The sequence below is a fragment of the Pelobates fuscus genome, chromosome 10, assembly GCF_036172605.1.
Source record: "Pelobates fuscus isolate aPelFus1 chromosome 10, aPelFus1.pri, whole genome shotgun sequence".
NCBI classification, from domain to species: domain Eukaryota; kingdom Metazoa; phylum Chordata; class Amphibia; order Anura; family Pelobatidae; genus Pelobates; species Pelobates fuscus.
Genome location: NC_086326.1, coordinates 103,144,633 through 103,172,200, shown reverse-complemented (window position 1 = coordinate 103,172,200; position 27,568 = coordinate 103,144,633). Strand labels below are relative to the sequence as shown.

Genomic DNA, 27,568 nt, shown 5'->3' with positions numbered 1-27,568 from the left:
TAATATCGTCAATATACCTCTTCCAAGAGAGGATATATTGAACAAATTGGTTGGGATTAGCTGAAAACACTATTTGTTCTTCCCACCATCCCAGATGCAGGTTGGCATATGAGGGCGCACAAGACGTCCCCATCGCCGTACCCTGCACCTGGTGGTAAAATATGTCGTTGAATAGGAAGAAATTGTGAGTTAATACAAAGTGTAGCAACTCAATGACAAATTCACTGTGAAGATATAAATGTGGGCCTCTCTGTCTAAGAAAATACTGTGCATGTTTAAGCCCTATGATGTGAGGGATTGAGCTGTACAGTGCCTCCACATCTAGGCTACAAAGCATGGAGTCCATAGGTATGGTCAAGGTATTAAAATGTGCCAATGCTTGTTTAGTGTCTCTTAGATAGGAGGGAAGTTTTTCAACAAGAGGCCGTAGAATGTGATCCAAATATATGCTAACATTTTGTGTCAGGTTATTAGTTCCTGACACTATAGGTCTACCCGTGAGGTCTTGATACCTTTTATGGATTTTGGGTAGGCTATAGAATGTAGAAATGCGTGGATTCATGTTAAGCATAAAGTCATATTCTTTTTTAGAGATCAGTTTATCGTCAAGGCCCCTTTGTAGAATTTGTTTCAGTTTAATCAAAAAAGTATTGGTTGGATCTGTTTTTAGGATTTTATAAGTAGTGTTATCAGAGAGGATTTTTTGAGTAATGGTGACATAGTGTGAGGTATCTAGAATTACTATGTTTCCCCCTTTGTCGGAGGGTTTTATAGTTATTTCTTCCCTTGCTTGAAGACTTGTATACTGTTGGGGAAACTCTTAGAGTCTTTGCAGATGAAGTCACAAGCTTTACATCTGCCGCATTTATATGTCCCTAACAGTTTGTTGGATAGCCAGTGAGTAACCGTCTTCTTAGACTGTTTAAAGTGGCTATGTACAAGAGTGTCTTTGATATTCTTTCCCCTTCGTGCTATAAGGGCCACATTTGTGGGGAGGACTTCTTTAAGATGTTCATCTTGTTTAAGTAGGGGCCAGTATCTATTCAAAATAGATTTAACTTGCTCCCATCCTGCATCAAAAGGCTACACCCTTGGGCTCTCTATGCAAGAGTCAGGAGTCCGAACTATCTTTCTGTAATCTCTGGGGATTCACTCACTAATAGTCCTCTTCAAAGCTGTTACTTACCTTGTTTATTTTTTGCCCAGTGGCATTCAGTCTATTGATATATTGCAATTAGCTCTACTTATTACATTCCATTTTAAGTGTACTCTCTTTTTTATTTACTAATAAAGTTAGTTTGATTTATATTGAGCCACTTTCTGGATCTATGTAATACCTCATATCATGCTGTATATCATTTGGTGCTTGTTTTAGGTTTAAATAGTACAGTGCTTTTTGGTGTGGTCACCATATTTATTATTGTCCTTGTTATTGAGATTCTATCTTTTTTCTTTTTCTAATACTCCATAAATATAGCCTCAGAAAAACAAGCAGTCTGCTGACATCATCAGAAGTGGTAGCCTGATCCAATCACAGTGCTTCCCCATAGGATTGGCTGAGACTGACAAAAAGGCAGATATGGGGCAGAGTCAGCATGATTCAAACACAGCTCTGGCCAACCAGCATCTCCTCATAGAGATGAAATTAATCAATAAATCTCTATGAGGAAAGTTTAGTGTCTGCATGCAGAGGGTGGAGACACTGAATGTTTGGATGCATTTTCGGTAGCCATGACCCAGGAAGGATCTCTAAAAGCCATCTGAAGAGTGGCCAGTGAAGTTATCACTAGGCTGTAATGTAAACACTGCATTTTCTCTGAAAAGACAGTGTTTACATCAAAAAGCCTGAAGGTAATGATTCTACTCAGCATAACAAATTCAATAAGCTGTAGTTGTTCTGGTGACTATAGTGTCCCTTTAATCTCCCCCATAGTTCCATCAAATTTAGCCTCACCAACATACATTTCTGCTTTTGAGCCAATAGAAATAAATAATACCCTTATTTGAAGTAATTTCCAATTTTGTCACAAAATGGGAACATTTTCCTTCTTGAGACAATCAAATTTTGCTTTGGATCAAGCAAGCCGTTACCTCCCACATCAACTTTAACAAGACTTAATATTGGAATATTGTGTTTATTTTGTTTTTAAATAGCATCTTTTGTTGCCTTCATTCCTACACCTGTGCATTCTCCCTGCACAACACACTTTGTTTAATAAAAGTGCAGCAGAGGATCACAAAAGACAAACACATCCTAGGCTACTTACTGTTCTGTAAAGGAGGCCACAATGAGATGGAAATTGACTAGATGAGAAATGGGTAATTAAAAATAACAGCGGCAAAGTGATAGTTTTATGGCTTCTGCCCCGCTGGACATTGCCGCAGTGCTCTGAACACCATTCTTGGTGTTCTTTCCAATACACACCACTCCTCTCCAGCAACTCCTTTTACCCATCCTAACTTGCATCATTATTTTATTAGAACTGCAGAGGTCCATCACTTTTCAGCCATACCAGTCACGCATGTTTTGGAGTTATAATCTTGACACTGACCAACAGAACATGTTCTCTGGTGGTTTAAAAACATCACTCAGTTTGTCCATCGTGCTATTTTGATGTCAGCTACCCTAGAGTGCATTATTGATATTCTCCCTGCTTATTCCAGTTACTAACTCGGCTTTCTTTATCAACTCCCCTGGCTTCTGTAATCCTTGACCTTGCCCAGTTTACCAATTCTGAGTATTTCCTGAGTATATAATGTGTGGGTACAGTAAATGAGCAAGAGGAAAATTACAGCTAAACACAAACACTGCAGAAATGTAAAAACAGCCCTGGTTCTGAACGGTAAGAAAATTGAAAAACGGTCTGGTCACTAAGGGGTTAAAGGGAGCAGGGTTTAGATGACTGGAGGACCTAAACTGTGTTTTTAACATTACAGGGTCAGGAATACATATTTGTATTCCTGACCCTATAGTGTTCCTTTAAGTGTAGAAAATACATTTTCAATTCTCAATCACGCTTTAAAGAGTAGTATACTATTAGCATTATTATATGGTTTCTTACCTCTTCTTGATCCCTGGATAAAATATGGGCACATGCCAAAAAGTCCTGGTATCTACTAAATGGTATGACTGGCTCAGGAAGCTCCCGCAGGTAGAGTTTGAGAAGCGACGCCACTGTATGGACATCTGTGTTTCTGAAAAATAACATGGGAGTAAACAAAAAGTATCTATGTGAAATATCCTAGTTATCTACATTTAAAAATAATTTTTAATGGGAAGACAAATAACATGCCCAAATATGAGAAATGGTCATTGGAAGGTATAAGAAAATAAATGACAACATCTTAACATGATTTAGTGATATTGACCAAACTAAAGAGCTCAAAATACAATATGTCATATACTGTGGCTGATGTGATTTATCAACCTATTTTGCTTTGTACTATTTATGGAGGTAATTTGGACTGTTACAGAGTTTAAAGGCCATTTTAGCAGGTATAGATAATTTAGATTTAGAACATCACAAAACACAGACTTGCTGCTACTGGTAAACTGTTTTTACTTTAGCATTTTTTATTGCCTGCTATGTTAATTGAAGCTGAATTACAAACAGGAGGCTCCTACTTTCTATAGTAGGCTATCAACTGAGCAGTAGATAAGAAATTTTATATTAAAACAGTGAGGAGGTGCTCATTGACCAAGTCGGCATTTGTCCCTGAAATCATGAATTCTGATGAGGTCAGCAAGAAGGCAGATCGGAGCAGTGCTTGTGAAATAAGGTGAGTTTTATTACCTTTTAAGGGGGCTAAGTTTGGGGCAAGCCACCTAAATGGTGATTTTAACACAATAGGGCCAAGAATACATGCTTGTGTTCCTGACCCTATAAAAGTATAAAACTCAACTAGGGAAAGCATTGGATTGGGTAAAATCGTCACGAGGGCGGGGCCAAATGCAGTTTGGTCAATCAGGACGTCCTCATAGAGATGCATTCAACGCATCTCTATAAGGAAAATTCAGCTTCTCCATGCAGAGCGTGTGGACGCTGAACGGCAGGGCTGCTTACTGTGCAGCCCTGAGCCAGGAAGCCCCTACAGTGGCCATCTAAGGAGTGGCCACTTGGAGGTGTCCCTAGGGGCAATGTAAACACTGCCTTCTCTCTGAAAAGGCAGTGTTTACATGAAAATGCCTGAAGGGAACTATTATACTCACCAGAACAACTACATTAAGCTGTAGTTGTTCTGGTGACTACAGTGTCCCTTTAATTCATTCTTTTTTTTTTTTTTCACGAATGAAAGCCATGCCTCTGAAAAACTTTTGTATGGGCTATCTCAAAATTACTTTACAGTTACTTAGGACTTGTATAGAGTGTGCACACAAGATATACAATAGTGGGGGAGGGAGATGAAGAAATTATGCATGCAGCAATTTCTACATATAGTTGTAGCGATAAACATTTTTTTAAGTTTTATTTTTTAACCTGAATGGATAAAGTGTCCGTGAATATCCTGCTGTATGTTTTAACACTATCCTTTTTTTTTCCTTTTGACTTCGATTTAAGAATTAGTCACAAGTTCCAGCTCGACTGGAGCAGGACATTTTGTGTTTTATGCTGCCTTTATATTACAATGAAAAAGTATTTTTATGGAACATCCAGGGCTATTAATTGTAATTCAGCACATTTTATTTTAATATCTCATCTACACCAAAATAAAAAGGAAAACATTAAATAAAATACACTGGAAGCTTGTTCAGGCTAACACATCTGACATACTACAACAATCCCTTCCATGAAAACTTAATTCTGTTTTATTAGTAGAAGGCAAATTCTTACACATCAAACTGAGGTTTCCCTCCACAGTCAAAAGTCTCCTGTAGGTCCCTCACAAGTGTGGCCTGTCCTGGTAGCCTGAACAGACCTTCCTCTTGTAACCCGTGTTCCCGAATAAAATCCACACACTGCTCCACAACCAAAGGGGCCAGACTCCCCTCCATATTGGCTGCATCCTCCAAGCTTTGCCCAAAAACTGCTGCCAAGGAAAACACAAATGTAGAGGAGATCAATATAGTTACATGTGAAAATTGAAAAAATGTTTAATATTTCAAAAATACACAAGGTGCAGTCAAAATGTTTGATGGCCATAACAATTGTCGTTCACCTACAGCTCAAGAGCTAATGCTTTGCTTTTCAAAATATTTGCAAAAAAAAAAAATCAAGTTGGAAAATTCTCCCATCAGGTCCAAAATCTTATTTCCATGGTCCTGTTGTGAGATAAATCATGCATGCCAGTGGAAAAGAGCACTCCTATATCTCAAGTGTACATCTTATTTATATATGCTCATTGGGGTTATCTCTAAAAATACTACGACAAAGAAGTTCTAAAAGTGGAGCAATCACCATAGAAACAAATGCATAGGTACATGCTGGTCCTGATTTGATGACAAGGAGGACAGTAGAGGACTTTAAATGGGATTGTAATAGGCAGATAAGAAAGAAAAGTGAAGGCAAAAACACATTTTTAAAAAATGGCACGGTACATGAAAATTACAGAGAAATGCCCTTGTGCAGAAATGAGAGAATAAAGAATAAATATTTAGTAACAAGACAGCAACGCAAATAGATTGTGCTCTGGTTGATGAAAGGAAAAATTAGAACGGGAAAGAAAAACCTGTAAATACTTGAGGACAAGTGACAGAATATCGGTCATTATAATATACACTTTCATTGACTTCTTGAGCAAAGCAATGATTAGTGTAGCTTCACCTCAACCAATTACCGCTATGCATAAACAGCCAGTGACTGATACCAGTGGTAGGGTGCATCAAGAGAGAATCAGGACAGTACAGGAAGTGTTGGGGAGGAGCCTGGTGGTTTCCTTCAATTTCTAATGTATGGCTTTAAAACAAAATTGTCTATATTAAAACATTACCACTGCATGTCTATACTGTCGTAACCGTTTATCCGAACAGAAAGATATCACTACAGTTCTTTAATACCGTATCGTTTACACTTTTCATAATAATGAAGCATCCATTTTTTTATTTTTTTAAAAAGGGAGTAAATATCACTGAAACATTAAGTGGCAACTATCTGTAGAGCCTACGTATAAAACCTATACACAAGCAGACTAGTTCATGCCGACTATTACATTTTCAAATATTTGGTCCAGAATTTCACTACTTTTTTTCCCCAGCAACACTTTCACACATTTCCCCTGGTGTGTTCATCACATGCACGTAACAAACCAAAGAAACAAGACACAAACACACGTGAGGACATGTACCTCCACCAAAGGGAGCCCAGATGACCCTGCGTATAGCTCTCACCCAGTCCTCCATTTCATTCTGAGAATTGGCCATGAGAAGGAAAGCTTCATGATTTACTGCAACCTTGTCACCTAAGGCTGGAAAGGAGAGAAGAAGCAAAGTTTCTATAAGTGGTAATGATAACACCTAATCATACACCGTATTTTACTACCGACATCATGATAGCCCTGTTCTACCATAAAATCCACATGTTGACACCAAAGAAGTCCAATATGTAACACTACACTAAAACGTATTTCTATAAAAATACAAGCTTAATTACGTCCCTCAGTACAAAAACACAGCTGACATAATTTATGTTAACAAAGGTAGACTTCCATAAAATTTAATGTGCAAAATATACTCTGTATAAATCGATTGACTTCAAAAACAGTGTTTATCAAACATTGGCAGGTTCACTCTGTTTTGAACAAAAAAAAAATTATATAATAAGTTATTTTTGCTTACCTCTCCACCTGCCAGAGTAGTCCAATCCAATGTTCCTCACAGAGAAGCATTGGGGAACCAATGCGCATGCACGTTGAATGGGTCCAAGCTTCCCCATAGGAAAGCATTGAATAAATGCTTCCTATGGGGCTTCATGTCATGTAATCGACTGTAAACATCTTAAAAACTGCTTTTTATGTTGGATGTTACAAATACAGGACCAACCTGCACCCAGGCCACTTTATTGATATGAAGTGGGCTGAGTGAAATTAGAGATCCTTTAATAACTACATTGTAGGCATAAGTATTATCTATACACACACACACACACACACTCAAATTTAACAACTGCATGGGTATTTATGCATGTGCAGGGTTCTCCTTGTATTGTGTTTGAATCTGAGTATAGTGAGGGTATGCAGATTTGTAAATACACAATAATGTTAGAAGTGGTTAGCGTAAGAGGGGGGTTAAGGTTTTTAAGAGGGGTTAACATCAGAGTTAAATAACAAAGGGTGTTTTGTATTAAGAGGATTAAAAGCTTGAGAAGGGTCATAGCTGTGGTATAAGTGGTATTTAGAAATATTGGTTTTAGGGTTAGAGAGTGTCCAGCACAGGGGTTTATTTATTTATTTATAAAATATTTTACCAGGAAGGATACATTTAAATTTATCTTGTTTTCAAGTATGTCCTGGGTCCACAAAACATTGCATTGATACAATAGGGTACAATAAAAATACAAAAACAATATTACTACACAATATATACAAAATTTAGCATAGAACAGGTAAGAAATATATAATCAACCATGACAGGTGCATTCTGCTTTGAGATATGTAGTGAGGGATCTCTAGGCCTGGGGAAGATTTGAAAGTGTGCGGGAGGTTGTTCCATAATTGTGGTGCTCTGTAGGAAAAGGAGGATGCAACCGCTTTCTTTTTGTATTGAGGTAGACCAAGTAAAGTGCTGGTACTGGATCAAAGGTTATAGGAGGTGGGAACAGCCGGGGAGAGCATTCTGCTCAGGTAGGGTGGGAGCTTCCCAGAAAAGCTCTTAAACACAAGGCTGGAAAGATGAAGCATGTGTCTGGATTCCAGCGTCAGCCAGTTTAGTTCTTTTAGCATGTCACAATGGTGGGTCAGTAATTACATTGTAGCACAAAGCGGCAGAACGAGTTACACAATGTATTAAGTTTATTAAAGGACCACTCTAGGCACCCAGACGACTTCAGCTTAATGAAGTGGTCTGGGTGCCAGGTACCTCTAGGATTAACCCTTTTTTTTATAAACATAGCAGTTTCAGAGAAACTGCTATGTTTATAATGAGGGTTAATCCAGCCTCCAAATCCTCTAGTGGCTGTCTCATTGACAGCCGCTAGAGGCGCTTGCGTGCTTCTCACTGTGATTTTCACAGTGAGAGCACGCCAGCGTCCATAGGAAAGCATTATGAATGCTTTCCTATGTGACCGGCTGAATGCGCGCGCAGCTCTTGACGCGCGTGCGCATTCAGCCGACGGGGAGGAGAAGAGGCGGATCGGAGGAGGAGAGCCGGAGGAGATCTCTCCGCCCAGCGCTGGAAAAAGGTAAGATTTAACCCCTTTCCCCTTTCCAGAGCCGGGCGGGAGGGGGTCCCTGAGGGTGGGGGCACCCTCAGGGCACTCTAGTGCCAGGAAAACGAGTATGCTTTCCTGGCACTAGAGTGGTCCTTTAAGGTGGGTTTTCAGTGCAGGTGCATATACTACATCCCCATAATCAATGATTGGCATCAGCATTTGCTGTACAATCTCTTCCTTTACTGTAGGGCTTAGGCAGGATTTGTTTCTGTACAGGACACCTAGTTTTGGATAAAGGTAAGATGCAAGTTTTTCTATGTGGAGGCCAAACGATAGATTGGGGTCTAATAACATACCCAGGTATTTGAAAGAATGGACTGCGGTCAGTGTGCTATTTGTACTGTGCTATTTCTCAATGAGGAGCCGCTAATTGGAGAACTCTTTGGCACAGACTGAAAGTTTAAATCACCGTGTTTCTGCAGCCCTAGCGCACATACCCGGCTGTGACTTGCACAGCCTCCTACACACTTCTTTAAAAAGAGCTTAAGATTTTTAGATTCCCTTGTTGCACAATGTGTTAAATGTAGAACAGACGGCCAGTGGAGCTCACAAATTTGGCCTGTATCAATAAAAAGCCGTACCATGTGTGTGCAATTTTAGATGGGAAAACATTGGATTGGCTAAGATATCAATTCTGATGATCTCAGCCAAGGGAGCGGGGGAAGAACAAAATGCAGCACTGGCCAGCATCTCCTCAGAGATGCATTAAACCAATGCATCTCTGTGGGGCAAGTTCAGTGTCTCAATGCTCTGAGCGTCAGTACTGCATGTTGTGCAGCACTGACCCAAAAAACACCTGTACTGGTTGTCTGATTGACTGCCACTAGAGGTGTCGGTAGGCAATACTGTAAACACTGCCTTTTCTCTGAACATTAAGCTTTAGTTGTTCTAATGACTCTAGTGTAAGGAATACATAAACTCCATCTTTTTATTATGACAGCTACCATGGCTTAGCGATACTGCCATTTTGGTGGGTCTTTACAAAAAAATGCAAATTTAGAGATTTAGGTCAGGGTTAAAGGGACACTGTAGGCAACTCCCATCATCCTTAACCCTGCAAGAGTAAGTATTGCAGTTTTTATAAATAATTAATTAATAATTACCTTGCCGGGTTAAGTCCTCCTCCTAGAGGGACTTCCAGGTTCTGAGAAGACTTTTGGTCGTCTAAACAACGCTGAACGTCGTCACGCTATGCACGAGGACCTCCAGAGTTGCCTGAATCCCCATAGGAAAGCATTGAATAATACTTTCCTATGGTGAGTTCTAATGCGTGCGCCCATTGCGGACGTCGGTGGTGAGAAGCATGGGCAGAGCCTGACCCAGCGCAGAGGGACATCGGTGCTGGATTCAGGTAAGTGACTGAAGGGGTTTTAACCCCTTCAGCGACGTGTGATGGAGGCACTCCAGGATTCTACAGTGACAGGAAAACGGGTTTGTTTTACTGGCACTAGAGAACCCCTTTAAGTACAACTGATAGTCTAGTTAGATCAAAGCAGCATGAGTGGGTGAACGAGTGGGCCGGTGCATCCATAAGGCGGCACAAGTGTGGGGAGCTAGTTCGGAGTGACCGGCAGGAGGTGGGCACACAGCGCTCCCTCCTGCCAGGCACTCTGTCTATCGTGGCCGAGCGGGGCAGTGCGCACCGTGGTACAGGAGCTTATGTTTTCAGTACCCGGCCGGACTGAAAAGAAGTGCTCACTGAGAGAGCACTTCCTGTCAGTCCGGCCGGGTACAGGAGACTGAATCTCCTGTACCGCGGTACGCACTGCTACCAGGAGACACACTGGGGAGCAGGGACCAACTAGGTGAGAGAGAGGGGGGGGGGGGGGGGCACACTATGGGATGTAGGGGTGGTAATGAACACTATGGGACAGGGGAGGGAAGGGGAAAGAACATGGGAAGGAAGGGGAAAGAACACTATGGGACAGAGAAAGGGGGGCGAAGAACACTATGGGACAGAGAAAGGGGGGCGAAGAACACTATGAGACAGAGAAAGGGGGGCGAAGAACACTATGAGACAGAGAAAGGGGGGCGAAGAACACTATGGGACAGAGAAAGGGGGGCGAAGAACACTATGGGACAGAGAAAGGGGGGCGAAGAACACTATGGGACAGAGAAAGGGGGGTGAAGAACACTATGGGACAGAGAAAGGGGGGTGAAGAACACTATGGGACAGAGAAAGGGGGGTGAAGAACACTATGGGACAGAGAAAGGGGGGTGAAGAACACTATGGGACAGAGAAAGGGGGTGAAGAACACAATGGGACAGAGAAAGCGGGGTGAAGAACACTATGGGACAGGGAAGGGGGGTAAAGGACACTATGGGACAGGGAAGGGGGGGTAAAGAACACTATGGGACAGGGAAGGGGGGGTAAAGAACACTATGGGACAGGGAAGGGGGTAAAGAACACTATGGGACAGGGAAGGGGGGTAAAGAACACTATGGGACAGGGAAGGGGGTAAAGAACACTATGGGACAGGGAAGGGGGTAAAGAACACTATGGGACAGGGAAGGGGGTAAAGAACGCTATGGGACAGGGAAGGGGGTAAAGAACGCTATGGGACAGGAAAGGGGGGTAAAGAACACTATGGGACAGGAAAGGGGGGTAAAGAACACTATGGGACAGGGAAGGGGGGGTAAAGAACACTATGGGACAGGGAAGGGGGTAAAGAACACTATGGGACAGGGAAGGGGGTAAAGAACACTATGGGACAGGGAAGGGGGTAAAGAACGCTATGGGACAGGGAAGGGGGTAAAGAACGCTATGGGACAGGGAAGGGGGTAAAGAACACTATGGGACAGGAAAGGGGGGTAAAGAACACTATGGGACAGGAAGGGGGGGTAAAGAACACTATGGGACAGGAAAGGGGGGTAAAGAACACTATGGGACAGGAAAGGGGGGTAAAGAACACTATGGGACAGGGAAGGGGGTAAAGAACACTATGGGACAGGGAAGGGGGGGTGAAGAACACTATGGGACAGGGAAGGGGGAGTAAAGAACACTATGGGACAGGGAAGGGGGGTAAAGAACACTATGGGACAGGGGAGGGGGGGAGGAACACTATGGGACAGGAAAGGGGGGCGAAGAACACTATGGGACAGAGAAAGGGGGGCGAAGAACACTATGGGACAGAGAAAGGGGGGCGAAGAACACTATGGGACAGAGAAAGGGGGGTGAAGAACACTATGGGACAGAGAAAGGGGGGTGAAGAACACAATGGGACAGAGAAAGGGGGGTGAAGAACACAATGGGACAGAGAAAGGGGGGTGAAGAACACAATGGGACAGGGAAGGGGGTAAAGGACACTATGGGACAGGGAAGGGGGGTAAAGAACACTATGGGACAGGGAAGGGGGGTAAAGAACACTATGGGACAGGGAAGGGGGTGAAGAACACTATGGGACAGGGAAGGGGGGTGAAGAACGCTATGGGACAGAGAAAGCGGGGTGAAGAACACAATGGGACAGAGAAAGGGGGGTGAAGAACACTATGGGAAAGGGAAGGGGGTAAAGGACACTATGGGACAGGGAAGGGGGGGTAAAGAACACTATGGGACAGGGAAGGGGGGTAAAGAACACTATGGGACAGGGAAGGGGGTAAAGAACACTATGGGACAGGAAAGGGGGGTAAAGAACACTATGGGACAGGAAAGGGGGGTAAAGAACACTATGGGACAGGAAAGGGGGGTAAAGAACACTATGGGACAGGGAAGGGGGTAAAGAACACTATGGGACAGGGAAGGGGGTAAAGAACACTATGGGACAGGGAAGGGGGTAAAGAACACTATGGGACAGGGAAGGGGGGTAAAGAACACTATGGGACAGGGAAGGGGGGTAAAGAACACTATGGGACAGGTAAGAGGGGTGAAGAACACTATGGGACAGGGGAGGGAGGGGGAGAGGACACTATGGGACAGGGAAGGGGGTAAAGAACACTATGGGAAGGGGAAGGGGGGTAAAGAACACTATGGGACAGGGAAGGGGGGTAAAGAACACTATGGGACAGGGAAGGGGGGTAAAGAACACTATGGGACAGGAGATGGGGGAACACTATGAGACAGGGGGTGGGGGATACTATGGGACTGGGGAGGAAGGGGGAAAGAACACTATGGGACGGGGGAGGAAGGGGGAAAAAGAACACTATGGGACTGGGGAGGAAGGGGGGGAAAAGAACACTATGGGACTGGGGAGGAGGGGGAAAAAAAGAACACTAAAAAGAGGGAGGGAGCACTTCCTGTCAGTCCGGCCGGGTACAGGAAGCTCCTGAACCGCAGTGCTCCTGTACCGCAGTCTGCCGCCCGGTCACGCTACAAAGATAGGTAGGATGCACAAGGGGAGGAGGAGAGAGGACCACTAAAGGGGGGGTAGGGAGAGAAACACTAAGGGGGTTGGAGAGAGGTAGGACCACTAAGAGGAGGAGGGGAGGAGGAGAGAAAGGAACCACTAAAGTTGTGGGGGGAGAGTAGAGGATCCCTAAGGGGGTGGGAGAACACATCACAAAGGGACAAGAGGGGGGAGTTTGAAGGGACAGGTGGGGGGAGCACTAATGGACTGGAGGGGATATCCCTAAGGGACAGTGGGCAAGGGAGAGCACTAAGGGACTGGTGTGGAGAGCACTGAGGGACAGGGGGAGAAGAGGAGATGAGACCACTTAGGGACAGGGGGAGATTAAGACAGAGGTTGAGAAAGGGGTGAAAGTGTCACTTTTCTCAGAGTGACATCCAGACGTGGTCACCCCAGAAGTGCCCAACAGTCCTGGGCAGTCCTGGGCCTGCTTTACTACCTTTAAGGCACAGCAGCTCCTATTCCATTGAGTATTTCTAGCCCTGTTCTATCTGACTATGTCTTCAGCACTAGGGGGTTGGACTTTTCCTGTTACTGCTCCTATCCATCTCAGTCCACATGAAGCAGATGCCTAATCAGCCAGGTATAAAACACTGCAGCGCTCTGAGGGCAGTTTCAGTTCATTGACTCTGGTTCAAGTATTTGTGTTCTTGATCCAGTGTTCCTCCAGACGACTCCTGACCTTGGCTTATCTTCATTTATCCTGACCTTTGAGTTTGGATTACCCCTTCATTTATCCTGACCACTGGCATCCTCTGACTTTGGCTTCTCCTCGACGATCCTCCTGCTTGTGTCACAGCCCCCATGCACAGACTCACAAGCCAGGTGGCTTCTTATCTGGTCACCTTGGTTTGTGTTTATTTGCAAAGGTGAGCGTATATCTCTGCATACCAGACTTCACATCAGGTAAGATTCCTGACAAAGTGAAGCACAGAGGGGCTGGTAGGATAGAGACATGCAGAGGGGCTCAGGAGAGAGACACACAGTCACTTGTGAGGGAGACACATATAGGAACCTGGGGGGAAAAGAGACACACAAAGGAGTGGGGAAGAGTAAGACACAAAGGGGCTGTGCGGATGTAGGAGACATACAAAGAGGGGGGATAAGAGACACACAAAGCATTTGTAAGAGAAGCTAAAGGAGGGTGTAGGACACAAAACTTAAAAAAAAAAGTGTGTGTGTGTGTGTATATATATATATATATATATATATATATATATATATATATATATATATATATATATAAAAAATATAGGCGCACACCTGGATTTAAGTGTTGTTCAATTTACTGGGTCCATAAATTCAAAATTCAAGAGATCAACGTTTCGACCTATTCAGGTCTTTATCAGGATCAGAACATACAACATAATTACAACGGTTGCTAAGCAACCTGGAGTGATATTGAAAGTGAAAGAATAAAAGATAGTTGCACACTATCGATCTGACACCGCAGGATTAAAGAAATTATAGGAGAGACTACACAGGGTGTATATACACAAGTGAAACGTGTCAGAATCAGCAAACAAGTGAAGTGAAACAAAAACGCAATTTGATTGTGTAAATCAGTGAAGTGTGTCTCAGCTATAGATAAGGGTGTATAATATCTGTATCGGTCAATGGTCTCTGGAATCATAACAAATACCCAATATCTTATTAAACAGACAAGGGATATATTTAAAAATGTGGAAAATGTATCCTACTGATATTTGAAGTACCACAGATTACAAATTCCCCATACAGAGAGCCAAGTGTGTGTATAAGGTGGAAGAGACAAACAGGCCAATATACAGAATATATATACTATAACTATGTTTTAAGGCATTCATATACTCTTATTCTATTATAAGGTCATGGACCTCTATATTGGTCCTATTTTATATTTTTTATATATTTTGAGTTATACATCTATTACTAACAGCCGCTAGGTTCGAAATACCGCATATCTGCCAAAAAATAAATAGATAAAAAATACAAATAAATGAAATAATCATAGTATAAAAATAAATAGATAATACAAAAATAATAGAAGACAAAATACAAAATACTGAATACTAAATAGTAAATAATGCTTCAATGATAATAATAATAATAATAATAATAATAATAAGCTGTTAAAAAGGCACAGCCCAAAAAAGTCTAAGGCATCTGGATGTCTATTAGAAATTTTATATATAAGTTATTTACAGGAACATAGATAAAACTATGTTCTCATTCAGTCCATATGGGACCACCGTGTTCAAATGGTGTATCCAAAAGGCTTCTCGTTGTAATAATCGACGTGATCTGCCTCCTCCACGAGATAAAGGTGGTACATGATCAATGGCAATAAATCGAAGTGTTGGTAGCCGGTGTCCTGCTTCCAGAAAATGTTTGGCCACGGGTTTATCAGATCGTTGATCTCGATGTGCAGTATTAATCGTGGAACGATGTCCTCGAATCCGACGTATGCCAAGCCACACGGACAGGTAATCAGGTAGACTATATGGGCCGTGGTACAGGTAATATATTGTTTTATTGGGTATGTTTTACCACTGTGTGGATGTACAAAGGAAGTCCCAGTAATCATGTGGCTGCAAGTCACGCAGCCGGTACACTTGTAACAGTCTCCTTTAATTTTAATCGTGGTTTTATTATAGCAATGGCTAGGGTCACCTTTAACTAGTAAATCACGTAGATTTTTATTTATTTCTTTTAAAGCTAATGATAGGTTTTTGATGGAACTTAGCCGGTAGGTTTCTATCTGAGTCTAGGATGTCCCAGTGTTTATTAATAGAACTACGGATTTTCCAAGTTTCAGAGTGGTATGAAAGTGGTAAGTAGATTTGGTTGCTTTCCTTTGATTTTGGAATATTCAAGTTGCTCGATTCTTCAAACCGGCTAACTGATCTTTCCTTGGCTTGTTTCAGAATCCTAGGGTGATATCCTCTCTCGAGGAACCGATCCCACATTTGTTGTAATTGTTGTTCCCTGGTATCTTCATCACTGTTGTATCGCAGCACTCGTAAAAAGAGTCCATTAGTCGTTGTGGATGAAAACTAGATGCTTGTAGTAAAGTATTCCAATCAGTTTCTTTCCTGTATAATTTGTGTCCAATCGAGTTACCCTTTCTGAAAATGGTGACATCCAAGAATTCAATGAACTCATGATGCCAAGATGAGGTCAACGTGACTGGTAGAGGAGAAGAATTCACTTCTTGTATCATCAAATGAAGTTGATCAAGTGTCCCTTTCCAAATAATAAGGATATAGTCCACAAAGCGTAGGTATTTAATAATATGTTGTTGGTATTTGTATAATATAAATTCTTGTTCAAAACAAAACATGAACGCATTCGCATAGGAGGGAGCCATCGCCGCCCCCATGGCTGTTCCGGAGACTTGCAGGTAAAAAGCATCTTCAAATTTGAAATAATTGCATGTTAGTGCAATCTTAAGGAATTCCAATAAATATTCTATTGGTGGACCTTGATATACCGATGACTTACAGAGTACTTCACAAACTGATTGTATCCCTTCTTGATATGGAATAATGGTGTATAAACTTTGTACATCAAGTGTAACAAATAATGTTTCCATGTCATCCAGTATCACTGTAGCCATCTGTTGTAAGAGACCCCGTGTGTCTTTCAAACAAGTGGGTAATAATTGTACACTTGTGTTAATGTAGAAATCAACATACTTTGCTATCGGTTCTATTAACCCATCTCTTGCGGACACTATAGGTCTTCCAGGGGGGTTAACCGGATCTTTGTGTACTTTTGGCAAAGTATACAAGACAGGATGTTTAGGATGCTTAATGAGGAGGCCTTTAGCTGTCCTTTCATCAAGATAGCCCGCTGTAGTCCCTAGTTCAATATGTTGTATGATAATTCTCTTGAATTTATTTACAGGATCAAATGTGATTCTACGGTATACATTTTCATCGTTTAATTGTCGTATAATTTCTTTCATATAATTGTTGGATGATTGAATCACTATGGCGCCCCCCTTATCCGCTGGACGGATGACAATCGAGGGGTCAAGAATCAGGTCCTTTAAGGCATTCTGTTCTTCCTTGGTTAAATTTGATTTCAGCTGCCTGGAGGTGCTAAAAATCTGTTTAACGTCATGTTGTACAGCCTGTGTAAACGCCTTGATAGACGGATTAGTGGTGTGAATATCTTTCTTCTCTTTAGATACTACCGGTACCACTATTTTAGTAGAAGGTTCCCTCATAATTTCATGGCAGTTTAGATTTCTCTGTATTTTGTACAATTCGATTTCCATATTGAATAGAGCAGGTTTTCTTGTTGGCACAAACGTTAGTCCCCTATTTAGTATCGAATGGTGGTGTGGCGTCTTCTCCTCTACCAGTCACGTTGACATCATCTTGGCATCATGAGTTCATTGAATTCTTGGATGTCACCATTTTCAGAAAGGGTAACTCGATTGGACACAAATTATACAGGAAAGAAACTGATCGGAATTCTTTACTACAAGCATCTAGTTTTCATCCACAACGACTAAAGGACTCTTTACCTATATCACAATTTTTATGAGTGCTGCGATACAACAGTGATGAAGATACCAGGGAACAACAATTACAACAAATGTGGGATCGGTTCCGAGAGAGAGGATATCACCCTAGGATTCGAGCAACTTGAATATTCCAAAATCAAAGGAAAGCAACAAAATCTACTTACCACTTTCATACCACTCTGAAACTTGGAAAATCCGTAGTTCTATTAATAAACACTGGGACATCCTAGACGCAGATAGAAACTTACCGGCTAAGTTCCATCAAAAACCTATCATTAGCTTTAAAAGAAATAAAAAACGTGACCCTAGCCATTTCTATAATAAAACCACGATTAAAATTAAAGGAGGATGTTACAAGTGTACCGGCTGCGTGTCTTGCAGCCACATGATTACTGGGACTTCCTTTGTACATCCACACAGTGGTAAAAGATACCCAATAAAACAATATATTACCTGTACCACAGACCATATAGTCTACCTGATTACCTGTCCGTGTGGCTTGGCATACGTCGGATTCGAGGACATCGTTCCACGATTAATACTGCACATCGAGATCAACGATCTGATAAACCCGTGGCCAAACATTTTCTGGAAGCAGGACACCGGCTACCAACACTTCGATTTATTGCCATTGAACATGTACCACCTTTATCTCGTGGAGGAGGCAGATCACGTCGATTATTACAACGAGAAGCCTTTTGGATACACCATTTGAACACGGTGGTCCCATTTGGACTGAATGAGAACATCGTTTTATCTATGTTCCTGTAAATAACATATATAAAATTTCTAATAGACATCCAGATGCCTTAGACTTTTTTGGGCTGTGCCTTTTTAACAGCTTATTATTATTATTATCATTCAAGCATTATTTACTATTTAGTATTTTGTATTTTGTCTTCTATTATTTTTGTATTATCTATTTATTTTTATACTATGATTATTTCATTTATTTGTATTTTTTATCTATTTATTTTTTGGCAGATATGCGGTATTTCGAACCTAGCGGCTGTTAGTAATAGATGTATAACTCAAAATATATAAAAAATATAAAATAGGACCAATATAGAGGTCCATGACCTTATAATAGAATAAGAGTATATGAATGCCTTAAAACATAGTTATAGTATATATATTCTGTATATTGGCCTGTTTGTCTCTTCCACCTTATACACACACTTGGCTCTCTGTATGGGGAATTTGTAATCTGTGGTACTTCAAATATCAGTAGGATACATTTTCCACATTTTTAAATATATCCCTTGTCTGTTTAATAAGATATTGGGTATTTGTTATGATTCCAGAGACCATTGACCGGTACAGATATTATACACCCTTATCTATAGCTGAGACACACTTCACTGATTTACACGATCAAATTGCGTTTTTCTTTCACTTCACTTGTTTGCCGATTCTGACACATGTTTCACTTGTGTATATACACCCTGTGTAGTCTCTCCTATAGTTTCTTTAATCCTGCGGTGTCAGATCGATAGTGTGCAACTATCTTTTATTCTTTCACTTTCAATATCACTCCAGGTTGCTTAGCAACCGTTGTAATTACCAAGGGACGTAACGTAATGACGTCACCCGCGGCTTCTGCACACTTCCGGGTTCCGATCGTTTGGGGAGGGTCTCTGCACTTCACTTGGTAAGCAATTATTTTGGAATCTTACAACATTTCAATAAGTGCATATTTATATGTTCTGATCCTGATAAAGACCTGAATAGGTCGAAACGTTGATCTCTTGAATTTATGGACACAGTAAATTGAACAACACTTAAATCCAGGTGTGCGCCTATATATATATATATATATATATATACATATACATATACACATACATACTTTTTTTTTTAAGTTTTTTAAGTTTTGTGTCCTTCACCCTCCTTTAGCTTCTCCAGGTGTGCGTCTATATTTTTCATTCTTAGATATTTTCGCTGGCTGAGTTTCACCCTGGTATGTATCTTTAATTTTTACTTTTTAAGGAAGAGTGCCAAACCCACCTTTAAATTTTATTTTATATATATATATATATATAAATATAAATAAAATTAAAGGTGGGTTTGGCACTCTTCCTTAAAAAGTAAAAATTAAAGATACATACCAGGGTGAAACTCAGCCAGCGAAAATATCGAAGAATGAAAAATATATATATATATATATATATATTTTTTTTTTTTTATTAACAAAATATAATAAAAACTAGAGCTGCTCCCATCTCAGCCCCTATCCTACCCCACAAACCCTCTCTACAAAATGCATCGTTACACAGAAACACAATGCATCCCTATACACACACAGAAACATACAATGCATTCCTACTCACACAAAAAACAATACTTCGCTTACACACACAATGCATACCTTACATACAAAAACACACAATGCATCCCTTACACACGCACATACTGCTTCTCTTACACACACACAGAAACAAAATGCATCTCTTACACTCGCTCCATGCACCCCTTCTAGTCACATACACTACATTCCATACATACATACACAGAAACATACCCCTTGCATCTCTTACACATACAAACAAATATTCACACAATGCATCCCTTACACACACATTGCACCCCCTATACACACACACATTGCATCCCTTACACAAATTGGTATCCCTGTGCACTTCCATAAAAACACACACACCATCCTCTACAACAACGCACAACACATTCCATACACATACACACACACACACACACACACATACACTCCACTCCCTGTGAGGAAACTCATGGGTGGGCCATGTAGGTGGACTTATGGGTAGGCCTTGTGGCCCAGACATTGAGCTGATGATTTTTGTGAGCACTGTTACAAGCAATCTCCAGAGAGCCTGTTCTACACTAGACCAGTAGAGCCAGACTGCAGCCTGAGCACATCATCATCCTCTTGTCCTCATCTGGTGGTAAGTAGTCAATCCAGTATATTATTAGTGCCACTAATCTCTAATTTACCTCACATTAAAGGGCCACTACAGTCACCAGAACCATCTGCATCTTGAAGTAGTGGACTTTTTTAAAATAAGTTGGGTTTTTTTCTCCCAAACTATGCATTTGTTGGCAAAGCTACTAGTACAATATATAGCTGTAACCTTATGCTCTTTCAAAAGAGCATTAGTTAAAATATGACTACAGGTATTTAAATTGTTAATCATTAACAGATGATGTCATATGCACCTTTTCTAAATATATGTGCATGCACAAGAAAAAGCTGCGGACATCGACTGTCTTCGGAATGTGCATAACTTACACAAATAAAGATAACAGTTTGGCAGTACCATTGTTTAGTCAAAACTGTTAATATATTTATTGATAGATTAAGAGAAAAAGTAAACATACAGTGAACATGTATATTTTTACTAATGCAAAAAACTCACCAACGAAACACCAATTTTTAAAGGATCACTATAGGGTCAGGAAAACAAACATGTATTCCTGACCCTATAGTGTTAAAACCACCATCTAGCCCCTCATGGGCCCATCATGCCTCCATAAATATAGCAAATTCTTACTGTACTTAAGCTTGAAGCTGTGACTCTGCATGCTGTGTGCCTCAGAAAAAAAAGCTGTCTGCTGACATCAGAAGTGGTGGCCTGATCCAATCACAATGCTTCCCCATAGGACTAGGAGATTCACTTGCCCCTGAGGAAGTTCAGGGATCCCGAGATTGGATTTATTGATGTGCCTGTTTTCCACTTTATTTTTGTAAGTGTGTTTGTATATTAAAGTGTTCATTTTTATCAAGATACTCTGCACTATTATTTTTATATTTTCTCTCCTTTATATCCGCCATGATGCTCCACAAGTCCTGAGGTTTATGATAACGCCTACAATCAATTTTGGTTTGTGAGTGTGAAATTTTTGCATTTACTCACCATTTTTAAATTGTTATAGCATTATTGCACTATGTTTTTCTGTTGTTATTGTATTGTAGATTTTCTATTTTCCATATTAATCTGAGGACTGTGAGGAGTCCTTATCTACAGTACTTTAGTACAAGGGTAATTGTTTTTAGAGTTTTTCTCTATCTATTTGCCCACTAAGTGTGTGTCTTTTCTTTTCCACGCTTTGGTGTATCTGGACATTTCTGTATTTAGTTCCCCATAGGATTGGCTGAGACTGACAAAGAGGCAGATCGGGGCAGAGACAGCACGATTCAAACACAGCCCTGGCCAATCAGCATCTCCTCAGAGATTAATTGAATCAATGAATCTCTATGAGTAAAGTTCAGTGTATGCATGCAGAGGGAGGAGACACTGAATGTTTGGATGCATTTCAGGCAGCCATGACCCAGGAAGGATCTCTAACAGCCATCTGAGGAGTGGCCAGTGAAGTTATCACTAGGCTGTAATGTAAACACTGCATTTTCTCTGAAAAGACAGTGTTTACAGCAAAAAGCCTGAAGGTAATGATTCTACTCACCAGAACAAATTCAATAAGCTGTAGTTGTTCTGGTGACTATAGTGTCCCTTTAAGGAACACTACAAGCTTGAAAACCCCTACAGTGCACTGTTGTGGTTATGGTGCTAGGAATGCCCTAGCACAGGGCTCAACAAATCCCAGGCGCCAGGTTGCCATGGCACGTAGGAATTTTGCCTTGGCTTCTGGGATATGTGAGCTCGACTGCGTCCCCGCATTATTACGTCATCACGCATGCATCAATGGCATACCGGGACGCTCCCCTGATGGTCGCCATAGATACCAGATGCAAACAACTATCAGTATTGTAGTATTACACCAAATGTGAAATAAAATCATAATATCATGAGCACGAGGCTAAGCCGAAATGGCTTATGTAGAGAGCATAAAGACTAGGCTGCAATGGATTTACAGATATAGATAAAGCCTTGAAAGTAATTATATCAGAAGAAAAAGGGATGTAAATAAAGTGGTTTACATTGGCTATGCATTTAAGTCAAAGTATCACATCGGTGACTTATATCAACCAATTAATTTCCAACTCGATCAGTGACTTAGTATATTGATTGAGTGCCTCAAACCAAATTATGTGAGCCTGGCGGGCGGGAGGCCAGCTGGGGAATTATGGAGTCGGACGGCTACCTGCTCGAATAGAAGGGGGGCGGCGAGAGAGCTGTGATGTCCCTGTTCTGCTCGCGCCTCTCTGTCATTGTGTGTGCCATGATGTGTGTGTTTAGGTTACCAGACCCCTTCCATTCACAATGTTCCAATGTTTTCCCATAGAATTGGCTGCAAAACGCTGCACCAATCACCATCTCCTCACAGAGATGCATTGAATCAATGCATCTCTATGGGGGACATTCAGCGCCTCCATGTAGAGCCTGGAGACAGTAAATGTAGGAAGTACATCTAGTGACTGTCACTAGAGGTGTCACTAGGAAGCAATGTAAACACGGCCTTTTCTCTGAAAAGTCAGTGTTTACATTGAAAAGCTTGCAGGGACAAGGTATAGACGCCAGAACCACTACATTGAGCTGTAATGGTCCTGGAGACCATCATGTCCCTTTAAGAATTGGATTTTTGTTGTTGAATATAAAGCTATACAAAAAAAGTCTGGCTCCTAACTTTTTTAGGTGGATCCTAGAATCAAAGCTATTTTTTCAATCCCTGCCCTAGCACCTCCCCAAAATAAATAGTCTAACTGGTTGCTATGGACAGAAAACTTACCTGTGGTCCGCAAGCTTCTGGTCACCTCTTCCAGAATAGCTACAAGCTTTTTCCATTGAGGTTGGCCCAGAAGTTTAGCTTACAGGCTGAATGAGATCAGCTGACATTCTCTGTCAATGAGCTGGGCCTATCAGGAGCTTCTGGCTCTCTAAGACAGACATGATCAGTGAGCCTCAGGAAAGTTATCAAACCATTAGCAAACAGTTTCACTACCAATATTGGGGGGCATCAGGGCACTTTTGGCAACATCACCACTACAACACGTTACTTAGAGTTAATGTGGCTTAGAGTGTTCCCTACAGTGAGTGTCTCATTGGTATGTGTTTTTTTTTTTTTATACACACACATGTACAATTAACTTTTTTTTTTTTTTTTTTTTTTTTTTAACCTACAAAGAAATATGAACATTGTACTGGTTATGATGCTCAGAATGTTCCTTTAAAAAAGAAACACTATAGGGTCAGGAACACAGACAAGCATTCTTGACACTATAGTCGTAAAACCACCATCTAGTCCCCCTGTCCCCTCCTTGCCCCCTCTAAATATAGCAAAATCTTATTTTTATTTCTGTCTGCTGCTGCTGGCTCTGGCTAATTGACTGACATCAGAAGTGTTGAACAAAAGCCAATCACAATGCTTTCCCATTGGATTGGCTAAAACTGTCAAGGAGGCGGATCAGGGGCAGAGCCAGAACAAGCAACAGACAGCCGTGGCAAATCAGCATCTCCTCAGAGATTAATTGAATCAATGCATCTCTATGGAGGAATGTTCAGTGTCTCCATGCAGAGGGTAGAGACATTGAATGGAAGTCACACTGTGCAGCACTGCCCCAGGAAGCACCTCTAGCAGCCATCTGAGGAGTGGCCAGTGGAGTTATCACTAGGCTGTAATGTAAACACTGCATTTTCTCTGAAAAAACAATGTTTACTGCAAAAAGCCTTAAGGGAATGAATATACATACCATAACAAATACAATAAGCTGTAGTTATTCTGGGGACTATAATGTCCCTTTAAGCTCTGCTCTATGTCTATACACCATTCTACCTTTACGTCCTCCTGATCTGAACAAGATCAGTTCAATCATTGCGTGTGCATGCTGTAGGAGTCCTTAGTAACTATGAGAGATCCAGTACAGTCTCAACAAGCCTTAACCCCTTAAGGACCAAACTTCTGGAATAAAAGGGAATCATGACATGTCACACATGTCATGTGTCCTTAAGGGGTTAAAGGACCACTATAGGCACCCAGACCACTTCAGCTCAATGAAGTGGTCTGGGTGCCAGGTCCCTCTACGGTTAAACCTGCCTGCTGTAAACATAGCAGCAGTTTTAGAGAAACTGTTAGGTTTACATATGGGTTAATCCAGCCTCTAGTGGCTGCCTCATTGACAGCCGCTAGAGGTGCTTCTGCGCTTCTCAATGTGATTTTCACAGTGAGAAGACGCCAGCGTCCATAGGAAAGCATTGAAAATGCTTTCCTATGGACTGACTGAATGCGCGCGCGGCTCTTGCCACGCATTCGCTCGAAGAGGGAGGAGAGAAAGGTGTTTAACCCCTTCCTCCCCCTAGAGCCCGGCGGGAGGGGAGCAATGAGGGTGGTGGAGACCTAAAGACCATAAAGTGCCAGGAAAACGAGTTTGTTTTCCTGGCACTATAGTGGTCCTTTAATGATGCTAAACCTGAATTAACCAATACTCCAGAGACCATAACAATTCAATCAGAAAAAAGTTGTTATGATGCCAGGAATTCCCTGGCGTCAGCTTATTAGGGGTTAAAACATTAATGTACGGTTTAACCTAAAGTGTTGAATCTAATGCTGCCCATCTCCTTCTGTCCGATGCATGAATTAGAAAGCATCAGCCAGGGGGTCACATTACAACTTGCAATGAACAGTTGTTATGATGTCCAGTGCTCCTAACACCTACTTGCCATGCCCTTCTCCTCTCAGGTGACAGTCTATTGGCCACAGGGTGTAGAGGAAGGTAATTTTATTTGCATCATGGCCACTGCTATCTTCTCTCTGTGCATCCTCCGCAGCTCCAGGAGCTGTGCCAGTGCTGTACTCTCACACAAGTGACATCACTAAGGACTATAAAGGATCCCACATCCGTCAATTGTGATGGTTGCTGGGATTGGTCAAGAGTTGACATGGAGTTGTGCATTTTGTCAACCTCAGCTTTACCATAAAACAAGGTAATCCCTACTTAAGCTTATTGAAGCCCATGGAACAGCGCAGTCAGGGGAGTGGGCCTTGACAGAGCCAGGAGTAGGCAGGGGAGTAACTAGTTAAAGGGGTGTGGTTATCTGGAAAAGGGGTTGGAAGATTAGGGGTATATTAAGCAGCCATTTTAAGAGTAAGGGACATTTTAACAGACTGACACTTACTGACACTTACTGACACTTACCTGGTAATTGTTTTGGCAGGTCTGTGTTGGGTTTTTCTTTCTCTTTCAGGTCATGGCATCGCTGGAGGAGATCCTGGAAGGAGTGAGAGCTGCTGTGCGGGATAGAGGACTGGCCTGGCTTCATGAGCAACTGGGGGCTCAGGCCCGCCCCCCTGCAATCCCTGTGGCGGCAGCACGGCGTTCCATGAGGAGGGCGAGACCGCCCCAGCGGCTGAGCCTGAAGTCGGCAGACGGAGGAGCCCGTCGGCGGAGGCTGTTGGGGCCCTGGAAGAGGTTGCGGGCCGCAGCGGAGTGGAGGAGACGCGGCCGGCACAGTCTGCTCGACTGCGGAAGCCGGGACCCGGAGCAGATAGGATGGAGGGAGCAGTGAGCGGATGCGGCCCGGTGAGTCAGGAACAGGTGCTGGGGCTGGGCAGTGGGCAGGGTGGAGGCCCCTGGAGACCAGGCTGTCCCCCTGATGGCAGGGGGAGCCTCTGGACACGGGGACACACCGGGGGCGGCCTATAGCGGGGCCCACGGCTGTGGGGGACTTGGGGCGCCAGGAACGGCAGGTGGAATCCTCAACTCACATGGCGGCCCAAAGGGGGCCAGGTGCAGCGCGTAGGGATAGATCCCAGGGGTCAGCCTGGGGCATGGAGGCAGGAGGGGTTCGGAGAGAACGGGAGGGCCGCAGGGGCAGCTGGATCTTACCCACAACCCTAGGCCGCATCTCAGCAGGGAACAGCGCGGCTTCAGTGCCAGGCGTGACAGGAGGCAGGCGGAAGGGTGGAGGAGCAGAGAGAGGAGCCGGTCCACAAGCAGACATAGTAGATGGAGATCAGTTTCTGGGGAAAGGAGGAGGAGGGAACGGCGCAGCGCGTCTGGGTCATCAGGCAGGAGCTCGCCAGGTCAGCGGCGCAGCGCATACGCCCGGGATGGCCAGGCAGTGGGACAGGACAGGGTGCGGAACAGGCAAGAGCGTAAGGAGGTGGGGCGGGTATGTGATTATGTGTGCACACTACCCAGGTGTCGTTCTCCTTGCAGGTCGCGCAGCCCGACACCTACGGTCCTGAGGCGGGGCCAGGCTGACAGGAGTCGGCGCCTATTGTATGCTCCGGAGCCAGGCATGGCGGACGGAAGGGAGACGAACCCACGGCCTTCCGCGGCCTTGGGCGGTGAGTCAACTGTTGCACCACACGCAGGAACACTGTTAAATTGTTTAAAATCTTTCTTAGACTCATGGGCGGGTGGGGAAGTATCTTCACCACAGTTTGGGAGAGTGTGGACGTGTGAGAAGGGACAAGGGTCGTCGGGTAGGGCCGAGGGTCCGGCACAGGATAGCGAGGTGGGTTTATCAGTGTCTGAAGCTAGTCGGAGGAGTCGGGGGAGAAGGCTGGTGTAGGGGGCGAAATTACCAACGCTGCCCGGCAAAACGTGCACGTGTCTCTCGGGCCCCTTGGGATGTCATTTGAAACTGGAAGTAAAGGAAAAGATTTGGAAGGGTGAGTTTGTGGAGGTTTTTTCCCTCCTCCCGTTGGAAGAGTTTTTGGACTTGAAGGAGGAGGACAAAAAGGATGTGAAGAAGGAGGAGGAGGAGAAAAAAACGTAGGTATCGGAAGATCCCCAAAACATTTGGGAACTCGCTAAGGGCCTTTTGTATCCTGGCCAGTGTGATAGGGGAAAAGTCCCCGGAAAAATGCTCCCAACTGTTTTGTTATCTAGATGGGATTGGGCACGCGTACCGGACTTACGGAGGGGTCGCCTGGTGGAGGTATGAGGAGCAATTCCACCAAAGGTTAGCGGCGAATACCAGCATGAGGTGGGACCAAATGGACCTTCCCCTCAGGATGCGGCTCATGATGGCGCAGAAGGCTGCGCCCTTTCACGGGATGGCCGGTGCGGCCCCTGGGGGACCTGCATCGGCCGGGCAAAAGAAAGGTTTCTGCTGGCTTTTCAATGAGGGCCAATGCAAATGGGGAACGTCGTGCAGGTTTAAACACGAATGCTCCGGTTGTGGAGGGGCCCATGGAGCCAGTCGGTGTTTCAAACGAGGTAAGTCTGCACCAGGAGTGGGAGCCAGTGGAGCAACGGCCCCCTCCGCTGCCGCGGGGGGCAACCCCGGTGAAAGTAGGCGAGATGCTACCGTGGCTAAAACGGTACGTTAACCAACAGGACGCTGAGTTTTTACCGCGGGGTTTCACGGAGGGGTTTACCATACCGTTTCAGGGTAGGGGCGTGGGGAGGTTATGTAGTTACCTCAAATCGGTTGGGGAACACCCAGAGGTGGTGCGGGACAAGTTGCTGA

General features: G+C 43.1%; 1 protein-coding gene across 3 annotated transcripts in view; it reads right to left on the bottom strand.

Moving 5' to 3' along the window:
• The window catches only part of ARHGAP22 (Rho GTPase activating protein 22), a 129,196-nt gene that overhangs the window by 67,384 nt on the left and 34,244 nt on the right, over positions 1-27,568 (bottom strand). Inside the window, exons 2-4 of one of the 3 annotated variants that reach the window (XM_063434679.1) lie at positions 6,283-6,402; positions 4,833-5,028; positions 3,063-3,195 (exon numbers count right to left, since the gene is read on the bottom strand). In XM_063434679.1, the coding sequence (XP_063290749.1) occupies positions 3,063-3,195; positions 4,833-5,028; positions 6,283-6,402 (449 nt within the window). Of the gene's footprint in view, positions 1-3,062; positions 3,196-4,832; positions 5,029-6,282; positions 6,403-27,568 lie in introns of those variants that run through there. The other 2 variants (XM_063434680.1, XM_063434681.1) reach the window with 2 other exon arrangements.